General features: G+C 40.5%; 1 protein-coding gene across 6 annotated transcripts in view; it reads left to right on the top strand.

The window, feature by feature from the left end:
* MBD5 (methyl-CpG binding domain protein 5) overlaps positions 1 to 13367 on the top strand; it is a 410559-nt gene extending 397192 nt beyond the window's left edge. For 5 of the 6 annotated variants that reach the window (XM_079783240.1, XM_079783243.1, XM_079783239.1 and 2 more), the window contains 3 exons: positions 791 to 864; positions 8486 to 8561; positions 11671 to 13367. In XM_079783240.1, coding sequence (XP_079639366.1) covers positions 791 to 864; positions 8486 to 8561; positions 11671 to 11742 — 222 coding nt within the window. In that variant the 3' untranslated portion in view covers positions 11743 to 13367. The remainder of the gene's footprint in view (positions 1 to 790; positions 865 to 8485; positions 8562 to 11670) is intronic. The other variant, XR_013814139.1, reaches the window with a different exon arrangement.
* Positions 13368 to 14012: the final 645 nt, after the last annotated feature.

Here is a 14012-nt window from a genome sequence, read left to right as displayed (position 1 = left end):
TACAAATTTTCCTACTTACTAATTGTTTTTCTTAGGGGAGGTGGTTTCAAAAACTGAGCTAGAGATTATTGGGGTGAGTGGCAGAGGCACCTCCCCACCCCCACGACCCCAGCTACCATTTGGTGGCCACACTGTGATGAGGGGGAGGCTTCGCAGAGGTTGGTCGTGCTAGAGCAGGACAGGGGAGAGGACCGCCCGTAGGTGTAGCAACACCCTCTTCCCACATCAGCAAGGACTGGGGGGCCTCCCTAGCATGCTGGGTAATAATAGCTGCTCATGCTTGGTTAACTGTTCAGCGTGACTTGTCACCTTTTGATTCTCACAGCAAATCTAGCAGGAAGGTGGGTATTATGGTCCCCATTTTAAAGAGGAGGAAACTGAGGCTCAGAAAATTTAAGTGTTTTCCTTATGCTGGGGAGGTCGGACTCAAACGTCACTCACCACTGCTCTTGTCCTCCCTGATGGGACACAGATTTGCAGTTTCTGACTAGCAGGCAATGAAGAAAGCAAACCAGGACCTCTGATTTATATCATTTTGCCAATTGAAGGTTATTAAACTTCCGAGTTTTGTTCTTAAAACACTGTTTTAAAAATGTTGACAACTTAAAAGCCCAACGGTCTTTCGTTTCTACTGCTGTTTGCAGCCTGGAGCGGACAGGACACTGGGCAGGGCAGTGCGGGGCTAGGCCTCCCTCCCCGGTGCAGAGCCTGCTGTGCAGCAGGAGAGAGAAAGCAGTGGTAACAATCGCAGGTCTGGGTAATGTGATCTGGTCTTCATACCTTCACTCAGGTGGAGCCCGAGAAGCTGAAGACACTAACAGAAGGTTTAGAAGCCTACAGCCGAGCCCGGAAAAGAAACAGAAAGTAAGCTCTATTATTTTTCTTCCCATTTTTTAGTAATAAACTTTGGGTTTATTTCTTTATTTTTTATTGATTTCAGAGAGAAAGGGAGAGGAGGGAGAGAGAGAGAGAAACATCAATGATGATAGAATCATTGATCAGCTGCCTCCTGCAGACCCCACATTGGGGATCAAGCCTGCAACCCCGGCATGTGCCCTGACTGGGAATCAAACCATGACCTCCCGGTTCATAGGTTGACGCTCAACCACTGAGCAACACTGGCTGGGCCCACTTAGTATTTTAAGGATATAATTAACTGGTTTTCCTTCAAAGGGACAATGAAATCTCGCTGATTTTGTTCAGCCTGTAGGCTGCCTAAGAACAGTTTGATAGTTATCACCAAAGAGGCCCATTATAGACAGATCAAATTAGCTGCTTCAGAAAATATTTTCTTAGCAGTTTATACCGGGGGAGGGGATGGAGGGTTTGGTCTGCATCGGCTCTTTCCTAACCCCCTCCATCTCCATCCCTCTGATTCAGTGGACAAGGGAATATGATTAATATTCTCAACATGTAGCAATTAAATCGTCTCTGAAAGTAGAGCAAAAAGTCTACCATTTACAGTTTGGCAAATTAGTCAAAGTGATGGTAAAGAATTAATTTTTTCCTTGGGGCAGATGCAGTAAGTTCTCTTCGAAATTGTAACAAGAAGCTGAACTTTGGGACATTATTATTCAAGTTTTTCCAGATCTTTATACTCTGAGTAAATGTAGAATGTTCAAGTAAATAATGTTTGAGGCACAGTTTCCACTATAATACAATTTAGTTTTGTGCATCGTAACTTATTTTTTAACATTTGTCTTTATTGTTGAAAGTATTACAGATGTCCCCCTTTTATTTTATTTTGAGGTAAAGAACTTCAAATGTTGCTTCTGTGTGTGTACATGAAAAGTTATTTTTAAATATATATAACTGACAGACCTGTTCAGTTTCATATTATCAGACATCCAAGAATTATGAAACCAGAATGCTTAGGAGTGCCCCTTATGTAAATATCTAGTAAAGGGCACTCTAGTTCTTTTAGTGGGGCCGTCAATAATACTTGCCAGAGGTAACATTTTAGAACTCCATAGATCTTGGGGAGACCCTTTATCTCACTGGAATGTCTCGTAACAGGGTGTCAACTGCAAGGGCCAGCTCCTGTGCTGGACTCCTGTGTTGGCACTGGCCGGACGGGGGCCCAGTGCATGGGCAGATTCGCTGCAGAGCTGATGAGGAGCCCAGTGAGGCAGGCCTCTGCTCTGAAGAGACTCTTCCTGTGGAGGCTCGATAGTAGGTAGGATAAGGCCTGTCCATTTAATATAAGGTCGGAATGAACGGAGAGAAATTGCAAATTACCTACATCACCAATTCACGATGGGCTGTTTGCTATAGAATGTCAACAGTACTTGTTTATTTGATATTAAATAAAATCTCTAAAATCTTTCTTCCAGTGAGGCATGCGGGTTAGCTGGATTATGAGCAGACTACCCAAAGCACAGTTGATAATGCAGGAATGAAATAACTCCCCCAAATATTTAGATATTCTGCTTTGAAATAAGCTATATTTTCCCCACAAATTTGTTACTATGCAATTTCTGAAAGGTATTGAGTAACAAACAGTGGTTTAACAATTTTTTCTTCAAAACCAGTTTTACTATTGGTAGTGAATTATCTAAAGTAATTCTGATGAAACCATAAACTTAGCATGCAGGCTAAAGAGGTAAAGAAAAAATTATGAAGCACACATTAGTAGAAAACAGATTTATTTATACCATTGTCTAAGTAGACTGACTCGCCTTGCAAATGCCTAGAAGAATAATTTACACTTTGCATGTGTGGTTTATGCGATCACAAGATGGGCCAGAATCACTGAGCCCACTTATAGATGAGGACGCTCAGACCCAAATCGCTTAAATAATTAGTGGAAGGTCACATAAGTGATAAATGATATGTTTATTCCCCAATTTAAGGAGACAAATTTACAAAAAAAAAAAAAATGTGCCAGGCAGAGTGCTGCAGGATCTGGAGCTCACTGATGAAGAAGACAGATTCAGAAACAAACAGAATGCTAAAATTGCAGGGACAACAATGTGTGTAGTCTATTTTGAGATCATAGAGGAGCAGCATTAAGTTCACTACCTAGGTGTGAGCCAGACGAAAGAAACAAGGACCACAACGGGGTGGGCTGGGATAGTGTTTAGATGAGATCAACAGTTGGAATTGGGACTATAAGGTGTCGGAAACTGTAAGAGATGCAACCACAGGTGTAAGCAGGAACTAGACCATACGGGCCCTGTGCAGGCCCATGGGATCCTTGATCTTATTGGAAGTGCCTGAAGGGGACAGGTGGGTGAGTTTTTACTTTAGAAATGGCTGTATGGAGGATACATTTTAGGGGAACAATTCTGGAGGCAGGGAGATCATTTAGGAGGCCACAGTAGGAGACAAGGGAGATGGGGACTCAAATCAGGAAGAGCACAATGAGGGTGGAGGAGGAGGAATGTGGTATAGAAATATCTGGGAGGTAAAATTGACAGAGCATCATGGTGACTGGCTGGCCTGTGAAGGAGAGTAAGCAATCAGGGACAACTGTCAAGGTTCTGGTTTGGATGTCCTGGAGGGTGGCAGAAACCCTGACTGGAATGGAGAAGACAGGGAGAACTGTTGGGTGCTGTGTGGGTGCCTGTGGGATAGGTTGGACACTCAGGTCTGAAACGGACATTGTATTTGACATTGTAAAAATGGCCGCGAACACAGAGAGATACCTTGGCCGGATTCAACACTGGGGCACTTGAACTTACTACAGATACTGGAGAAGATGGGCAGAATGGGCAGAAAGGAGGGGGATCAACAGTGGTAGGAGAGTAGGGTGTTAGAAGCCAAAACTAAAAGTTTTGGGATGATAGAATGCTCAACAGAGGTCCAGTAAGACAAAAATTGAGATATCTCCATTGACTGGGCAGTTTGGAGGCCAGTGGTCAGCTTGGTGAACTCGGTTTCCACTGGAGTAGTGACTATAAAAACAAAGTGGCCATGGGTTGCTACCATTAATGTGAGAAGTTCCTGAAAAACAACAATAAAAAATGTTTAAGGTTGCAAAGGTTTGACTGCTTTTGTAGACCGAGGGAAAAAGAACAGAGGAAGAGAATGCAAGGGGAAGATGGTATTGAACACGATTGTGAAGCAGTTGGTTTTTTTTAATCTGAGTTGAAATCCTGTTTCTTTCACTTCATTCCTCTGTGCCCTTGGGCTGTTGCTTAACCTCTCTGAGCCTAAATTCTTCACTTCTATAATAGGCATGGTAATACCTACCTTTTAGGATTTTTGTAACATAGATAACATAATTAGAGCCTTAACATAGTACTTGGCACATAGTAAATATTTAGTAAATAGTTATTTTTGTTAGAAGGATACAGGTGAAAGAAACAAAATTATCTGCTATTTATGCAGTTGAAATATTCTATCACCACATTAAATGTTTAAAACTTTATGTAGTCACTTTATTCCTCAATATCCTACAAATGGTACAATAAAATTTCTTTAAACTTACATGCTTATTACAGCCTAACCGCAAAAGAAATTTAACATATTTATTGATGACACTACTCAGGGTCATTTTGTACTTAAAAAAGGAAATAGCTTTGTTCAAGAAAAATTCCATAGCTTTTAGGATTATTATGGTTTTCATTTATGTGAAGATTAAAATATCTGTCTTATACATACATATAAATTATTTGGTACCCTGATTTTTACGAAGCTGGAAAATGATAAAGTAATAAAACAAATCATACTTTTAGTTTAAAACCGAGAAATAATACTTAGTGTGTAAAATTTTCTTAAATCTTCATACTTTCTCTATGATAATGTTTTAGAGTCTAAGGTTCTTGACCTTTAAGTCTTCCCCAAATTTGTTGTGTTCTGCATGAAGTTGCCCAGATTTTAAACTGACAGTGTAGAGCAACATGCAATTTCTCATTTCTTTCTTATTTCTTGTGCCATTCACAGATGTGTACCTGGGTGTTTTTTTTTAATTAGTGAAGAAAAGGATAATGTGTGACAATATAGGCAATGGAGATGAGAAGTGGCAATTATCTCCATTAATAACTAGAAATGTGATTATATGAGCATCAATTGCTTAATCAAGTAGGTTTTAGAGTGTCCATTAGTAAAAATGTTTATTATTAAATGTCAGCAGGGTATAGAAAATAGTAGAAGAGACACCACAGGGAGGCCCTCTGGACTGGAGGGCTGAATATTCTCTAATTGTTCATTTCAGGAACTCATGGAGTTTTTTCTTCCTCTTTTAAGCTCATTTTCCCCCTACCTGACAAGTGAGTGTAAAAATTGGTCTGGAGATTTGACATTTGGGACATCACTCTTTGATCCTCATGATGCATTCAAGTAGTTTCATGCCCCGCATCTCTGTATCTATCCTGTCTTCCAAGAGTAGTCACTTCTTCCTCTATTAACTACTTAAGTTTGTTAAAGAAAAATAATTTTATACTAATTTAGCTTAAATTAATATGAGGTAGTTACAAACATTTTAAATATCTTGTTGAAGAATGCGATCACAATCCCCTAAAATTCTATCTTTTCATTTAACAAGTAATATTAAATTATTTATCTTCTTTAATGGTGATGTTATTGAAATTTTTAAAATTAAATTTATTGGGGTGACATTGGTTAGTAGGATCCCATAGGTTTTAGATCTAGAGTTCAATATATACAAGATCTGTATATTGCACTGTGTGCCCACCACCCAAAGTCAAATCTTCTTTCGTCACCATATATTAGGCCTCTTTCATCCCCCAGCCCCTCCCCCTTCCCTCTGGCAACCACCAACCACACTGCTGTTTGTGTCCATGAGTTTCAGTTTTATATCCCACATGAGTGAAATCATATGGTTCTTAGCTTTTTCTGACTGGCTTATTTCATTTAGCATAATATTCTCAACGTCTGTCCATGTTGATGGCTCTTATCAACAAGACAAGTAATAACAAGTGTTGGAGAGGTGGTAGAGAAAAGGGAACCCTCATTCACTGCTGGTGGGAATGTAGATTAATACAGCCACTGTAATTTTTAATAGTTACATAAAATTTTTTATGACTCTGTTTATTACTTTTAAAACTATTTATACTTAAATATTCATCTTCCTCATTACAAAATTAAAATTGGTTTCACCAATTCCCCCTAAAAAAATCATAAGGTATTGCATGCAAAAGTTGTCATAATACCTACCTTTTAGGATTGTTGGATGGGTTAAATCAGATAATGATATAAAGATTTAACACAATTCTTGGCACAGAAAATTTTCAATAAATAGTAGTTATTTTTGTTATTAAGGTAAAGGTGATAGAAACAAGATTCTCTGATGATTTTTTATGGAAACATTTTACCATCTTTTTAGATATTTAGAACTTTATGTAGTCAATTTTAAACCCATAAGATCTTATAATCAAAATGTGTAACAAAGAAATATATTTTAAAACGTATGCTCATACTTTTCAATACAAAAGAAATAGTAAGGATAAATCTATTTAGTACATAATACAATGTGTAGTAGTGTTGGGCAACTAGGCAATGTGTGATACTATCAAGACCTTCTCCAAACAGCCCACAAAAACCTCAGCCAAGGGTAGGCGGCCCTGCAGTCCTGGGGCTGGATTCCTGCCCAGTCACCCAGAATTCTGCCTAGCCAACTCCTCACTGGGAAAAGAGGGCAGACTGACTCCCCAAGATACCCCTGCCCTCTTAAAACCAGAATGGGTAGGTAAATAAAAACAGTATATAATAGGTTATATCAGTTTGGACAGTGCTCAAAAACAGTAATAGTGTGTGGGGAGGGAGATAAGTTGCAGAATGGTGTGTATATCAGGATACCTTTGGTGTATATACATATATTTTAAAAGCTGATAACAATCCTAGGCACTGTTCATGGATAATCATATAAAATATGAACACATTCTAGAAGAATATTCAACCCAGTTGCCTTTGAGAGGAGGGTGGGAGAGAATGGGCCTGGGAATTGATGACAAATGGGAACGTCAACTTTAATTTTTTAAAGAAAAAGAACTTAAATATGTCATCTGTTAACAGTTTGTTCTTGGAAATGGGTTTGTTAGGAGTCGGTCATTTATTTTTATGCACTTTTCTGCATTGTTTAGATTTCTAAAAGTACATGGGGAAAATATAAAAGCTGGAGGCTAGCTTACAGGTCAGCAAAAGGTGGGTGGCAGAGGTTCGGTGTTACATTACCCTTATAATGTGGTTACAGCCAATGCATTCATCTTTCCTTTCAGTTAAACTGACTTAAGTGCATACGATATGTTTTCCAAAATATAGGGCCAGCATGCTACCCTGGGACACATATTTTTATTTAGTAAATATAGGCATCATGATGTGCCCAGCCCTGTGCTACTCAGGGATGGAAGACTCGGAGTTCTTCAGGGAATACCCAGAAACCAGGCGTATGAATGGTCAGCCCTGGGATGTGAGGATAAAGCCTGGCGAGGAGTGTGGTGAGCCGAAAGGGCTCATCTAAAGGCAAATGCATTTTTAAACAGGCCGCGAGCCAAATTAAATGGGACTGTGAGCCAAATTCTTCTGCATTTGTAAATTTCTGATCTCCCTGTAGATGCCGAGATACAGTTTAACCCTTGGAAAGCTCTGCAGCTTTTCTCATAGTTGTCCTGGGAAGATAAATGAAATGGATCACCTTACTCAGAATAACTGGGTAATTATTTATACGCATAAAGCAGGGGAAATAGGTTAACAGAATGGACAAAGGGCACGTGACTGCAGAGGTGGCTAGTATGGATTTGCCTGCGTTTAGTAATTAGTCCAACAGCTTCCTAGACGTAAGTTTCCATCAAGACAGATGTGCCGTGTGTGTTATTCAGGCCAAAACGTGTGTAAAAGAATGCTGAATGAGGAGTAAAGGTCAGGCAAGTGATAGACACTCTGAGACCGTCATTCTTTATCTGTTCAAACAGTTATGCCATTTGGGTTTGGGGGGGAAATAGGGTGGGCCCCCGCCTGGAGGGAGCCTCGGGTGTGGCGAGTTCTGCAGCCGGTTCCCATCTGGCTATCAGCCTTCGTTCCCTAGCCTCCTGAAGCCGGGAGCTCCAGAGAAGGCAGAGGGAGCTCCCTAGTGGCCAGAGCCCGCAGTTCAGCCCCTCCGCCCTTCCCTTTGGCCACATGCCTGGCTGCTGCCCGAAAAGAAACCAGCCAGAACCACAAGGAACGCGGGACAGGCGGGAAGACCAGCTGCATCTGTGGGAAAGAGACCCGTGGCCCAAATTCCTTGCAAAATTATCAGACGTGGAAGAAGCATGCGGAAGGGGAAAGAATCTGTTTTCCCCAATCGTGTGTTCAATTCCCTCCCTCCCCCCCTCCCCCCGCCAAAAAAAATAGATCTGCTATTTTATCATCAGCCTTCATTGGTGAGAATTCCAGAGTGTATTGTCATCTGAATTTTCCAAATGTGAATATAAGTTGATTTTTCTCTGGTGGAATTGGTACTTCTGTTTTCTGATTAGGGAATTAAATTGCCGTTTTGTTTCTTTAATTTATTAATCTGATGTGTTGTTTTCATTAATTCCAGAAGTGGAAAGTTAAATAACCATTTAGAAGCTGCTATTCATGAGGCCATGAGTGAACTGGACAAAATGTCTGGGACTGTAAGTTAATTTATTTTTCCATTATACTGTGTTTCTTTGAAAATAAATTGTATTACACTTTTTTGCTGTAGTCTCTAAAATATTGTCAAGCAACTCATGTAGCAATACTAAATTACTAGGCTCTAAAGAAGACTGATATCAGAAAAGATCCAAAAGTAATTTAAGAAAAAATAACCTACCAGTACTAGCTATGTCTTTTTCTGTATAGGTAACTTTTCCCCCCGCATATAGCGTTTTTTAAAAATATGAGCAACAAAATATTGAATTCAAACCACAGCTTTCTGCATTGGACTTTGAATAGCTGTGGCCATTAATGTTGCCTAAATATTCACTGATGCAAATTTTGTCCATAGAACAAAAAAGTGAAATTGAACAACAGGGTCAAGATCAACAGTTCACAGACCTCTCATTTCCTTTACACTGTTAGCTAAAAAATAAAATATTTGGCACAAAACTCTGTTATTAAGCTAATTAACACTATAACCTCTGGTTTTAGAGAAGTAGTATCCACTTTTTCTTTCCTTTATTGAACAGTGCATATAACAGTGTTGGAGTAAGCAATTAAATCCTTATCCTCTAATTCACTAAAGTAAACCTCAAAGTATAATTTTGGTAATCGTTTTAAATATGTGACGTATCTAAAGCTATTCAGCTCTGAAAAGTTATTTCTTTTCCTTTTCCTTTTTCTTGACACTTTGTGCTAACACGGTTATCTGAGAGCCATCCAATGGCTATTGTGTGACAGGTGTATGTTACAGACTCACAGAATGCTGGGATTGGTGTGGGCTTTAGAGACTCTGTGATCCAACCCATCATTTCACAGATGGGCACACTGAGGCCTTGCGATGTTAATTTTCCTGACAGAATGACAGAAAAGTCTGGAACTAGGGTTCTATACTCAAATGCCTTCTAGGACCAAGCAAATAATATCCATAGGTAAGGTGAGTCACGTGTGAGGAAAACAGCAATTTGCGTGGACTGAGACGTGCCAACCTAGATGCGCTGGTGAGACCAGGCTGCCGGCCACTGCCAATCTTAGAGGCTCCGCACAGTAACTGCTCACTCCCGTCTGGTTCCGATTGGGGAAGGTCTTACTCCACACAGTTTTTCAGGGGCACAGGTTCTCTAGCACCCACTGTTCCTCAGAGCCTCAGTTTGCTCCATTATAACCTTTGCGTCGAGCCCAGCAGCCTAGAGAAGAGCATGCACACGGAGCACCACCAGGGTAGGTTTTATGGACCAGGCCTGGCAGACAACACTCCTGCCGACTCTCCGGGCCTGACCCAATCATGTGGCCTTTTTTTTTTTTTTTAAACGTATTTCTATTGATTTCAGAGAGGAAGAGAGAGGGAGAGAGAGATAGAAACATCAATAATGAGAGATAATCATTGATCAGCTGCCTCCTGCATGCCCCCCACTGGGGATCGAGCCCACAACCCAGGCACGTGCCCTTGACTGGAACTGAACCTGGGACCCTTCAGTCCGCAGGCTGATGCTGTATACACAGCTGGGGCTCATGTGGCCTTATACAAGGTGGCTGCTCAGGAAGAAGACAAAGTGGGTTTAGCAAGCAACTCACTAGTGCCTGCCTCAGGACATTGGCCTCTGTGGCCAGGGGCGGTCGTGGGTCACGGGGACTGTGGCAATTGGAGAGTGAGCCCCCTCCAAGAGGGGCTCCTTACTTTTGTGAGATGCTAGAAGTCTAGAAATAAAATCTCTCTCTCTCTCTCTCTCTCTCTCTCTGTTCCCCCTCCCCCTCCCTCTCCCTCTCCCTCTTCCTCTTTCTCTCTTTTTAGTGTTGACAACTATTTTTAAAATAGTAAAACATCATATGGCTAAACAAAATACCTTTTCATGGGTTACTACTAGTTTACATTCTTGAATAGTGGTTTTCCTCGATTATAAAAAGATTTCAGTTATAACTCCTTTTCAGAGGCTATGATTTTTTAAAATGTATAGGAAAGGGTTAAGAGGAAGAGGCATTTTGAAAAAATGCATAAATGCTATTTTTAAAATTTAAATACTATTTTTTAAGAAGTCTTCTGCATTTGACCCTGAATAGCATTGACCTTTGCTATTATCTAAATGTTATTTTTTAAAACATACAATAGAGCTAACTTGTGAATCTCATGAGCTGATTGTGTACATCTCTTTCTAACTCTTAGTTCTGTGACATCACATTGGTAGCTTGAAATTGACCATGGTGGAAGTATTTACACTGTGGAAATTGGCATGTGCTACCATGTATTTGTGTCCCTGCACAGGGAGCTAGCTGGTTGTTAATCATTTGCTACGCCGCTGCCGTGGGTCCATCCTACCTTTCCTGCATCTTGACCTTGCCCTCTCTCATCAGTAGCCACAATACAACATGGGGCGCCTGATCACCCTTCTAACACCTGTCCTCTGCCCCCTCAAAACCACACCATCTGCTTTCTGATACCTGGCAATCATGCTCCTGGTTTGATTCACCCCTGCTCAATCTGATACACAGCCCTGAATCCTGCTAGTTTCTGTGTTTGTTTATAAAGACGACTTGTATTAATTGCTCTTCCCAGACTACACAAGCTCAAATCTGCCAACAGATGGTAGTGGTGTTCTATTTTCCATCCTGACTCTTCTTATAAATAAACTTCTTGGGCCAAGGTTCTTACAATTTTTTTACCCTTCTTAGTAGTTGTAAAATAAGTAGGGTCGTGAGTGAAGAAGAAAACATGGTTGGTGTGTATTCACCCACTTTCCAGATCCTGGTGGCATTGATGACCTAGGGCTCTCTGACGGGAAAGGCCTTGTTTTCATCTGAAATGTACAGCAGCCGTGGCAACTGCACATCGCCTTTCCCGCGCTTGGATTTCCCCCGTTCCTCCTTTACATTCCACTGTTGTGGGGTCCACAGAGCGCTGCTCTGCTTCTAGGTTCCCAGGACTCCTCAGATTCTGTAGTGACCGTGGGCACATTGAGATCTAGGGTCTTGGTAAACATTTTAAACACCCTACGATGGCAGTGATTAAAAATGAAAGCCCGAGCCTGTTTCCTACGTTTCTTTGTCAGAAATCAGATGGTATTTATGATTTCAACCTCTGTTGTTGTTTTCCCACCTCTTTTTTTCCAGGTTCACCAAATCCCACATGGAGACAGACAAATGAGACCCCCCAAACCCAAGAGGAGGAAGATCTCCAGATAACAGGGACTACTCCACCATGCACAGTGTTTATGAAAGGAACGTGCACAGATATATCTGTATATAGGTATTGATATAGCCACTGTTATATCAATATTTATACTATGGCAGAGAGCTACCACCACCACAGGGTGCTAAAAGAAACAGTGATACAGTATTTTTTTTTGATCAGGAAGGATAATGAATGCTGGAAAAACCAATCAAAATCCCTGAGTGATGAGCGTGATAAATGGTCAAGAGATGACTGAGAAACTCTTTTTTTTTCTATAACACTAAAATTGTGATGATAAGAAATAGTCCAAATGTTTCTGAAGAATTTTCAATGTTGTATATAGAAAATACAGAATTTCATGGTGATATCAGAAATGTAAATATTGTACAATATTGTCATGTACAAGCGTACTTAATGCACACTTTATCTTTTATTGTACAAAGAAATAGTGTACAAAATTCTTTGGTTTCTATGGAGTACACCTACCAGAGACTACCAGTGTAAAGTGATAAATAAAAATACAACCTAAATGCTTTTCTATGATAATGTAAAAGATGCTGTTTTTGTATTGAACAGCAGAGAAAAGGCAGGATGATGTGTATTCCCTGAATTACGACATACACTGCACACCACTGAGTGTCCATTTATATTGTCTGTTTGGATGCACCTGGCCTGGAAGCACTGGACTTGACCTCGGGTGTCTAGGAAGTTGAAACCTTGCGGATTTCTAAAGGGTTGAGGGCTCACAGGTCTAAATTAAGAATTCAGAAACTGCAACCATTTGTTGCATATTTTTTTTACCTAAGTTTTAAAGTAGAATAGGTTTTATATAAAAAAAAAATCTTAGAGGGAATATTTTACTCAGTCATTTCTGTAGGTAACGTTTGATAGCCACCGATGGAACTAGATTGCTTATGCTGCACCACCGTGAGGCTCAGAGTGAAGTTTCTTTGCAAACAATACCTGACAAGGTAAAACTTTCTTCTGTTCCTGTACATGGAGGCTAAAGCCCCACTTTGAAATCATCATCAGAGGGAAGGTTGGTTATAATTCAGTTTTCCTTTGGGGGCAAAAAGAAATATGAATCATCAAAGCAAGTTTCATATATCCATCCATTTATCAGTATTACTTAATCCGCAAGCTAAGGTGGCTTTCAAAATTATTAGCAATGGTAATTTTTTATCAGTATTATGTAACATATCAGATTTATTTTATTTAAAGAATTATTTATACCATTAACAGATTCTTATATATATATATATATATTAATGTGGCTGAAATGTGCAGGTTAAATCTATTAACCAAATTATTTATATTATATTAAATAAGAAACAAATTTGAAACAAATGTAGAAAGAAAATACTGCATTACAAGTATACAAGCCTAAAACTGTGAGCCATTGTAAAGTACAAGGTAATTAATAAGAAATGTAGCACAACATAATTTTCTGTCTTTTTTTTTCCCCCCACAGTTTTTGTGGTGGTGGTATAACCCTATCTCCCAAGTAATTGAACAAATTTTCAGGCCTCCAGCCAGGCTTCTGTTGATGTATTGTCAAAAGAAGTCCATTATTCCTTTATTTTTCCTATGACCAGCCCCACCCCCAAATTCTTACTCCCCTAGGGAGCGCTGCCTTGTCCCCCTAGCCCAGGGCTCACTCAGCAGCTTAGTGATCGGGCTGCTGGGAGGCCCTCCAGTAGCTCACTCTGACCCCCAAATGCCCACCACCTCCCTTACCCCTCCTCTCTCTCTCTCTTTTTTTTTTTTTTAGATTCAACCTATTCATCCAATTTTATTTTATTTTATTTTATTTTAATTTCTTTATTGATTAAGGTGCCACATATTTGTCCTCATCCCCCCATTCCCATCCCACACCCCTCCCCATGGTACCCCTCCTCTCTCATCCATCCCCCAAACTCCCCAGTCCCATGATGTAGCAGAGTTCCGGTAACTCAGGAAAAAAGAGACCAAGGTCATTCCTCCAACTGGTTTCTTGGGGCCACAGCACAGAACACTCCCCCTGGGCTGTTCTGTACTATCAGCAGCTCTTACTTCTTCCCCCAGGTCTCCTGTGTCTCTGTGTCCTTTCCACTCCCACCCTCAGCCCTGCCCCCAAGCCTGAGGGAATGCAGCTGGCCACACTGGGCTCCATGGCCTGGAGGGAGGGGCCTTCCTTCTGGGGCGGGTTCGTTTTGTCTGTCCCCCGTCCTGAAGCCATCTTTTGTGTAGTTGAGTTGGCACATTTTTGTAATTAGTTGATGTGTTCAGTGTGTTTCAACCA

Source organism: Cnephaeus nilssonii (genome assembly GCF_951640355.1).
Source record: "Cnephaeus nilssonii genome assembly, chromosome: 10".
Classification (NCBI taxonomy): Eukaryota; Metazoa; Chordata; class Mammalia; order Chiroptera; family Vespertilionidae; genus Cnephaeus; species Cnephaeus nilssonii.
This window is presented reverse-complemented; position numbering and strand designations above follow the sequence as displayed.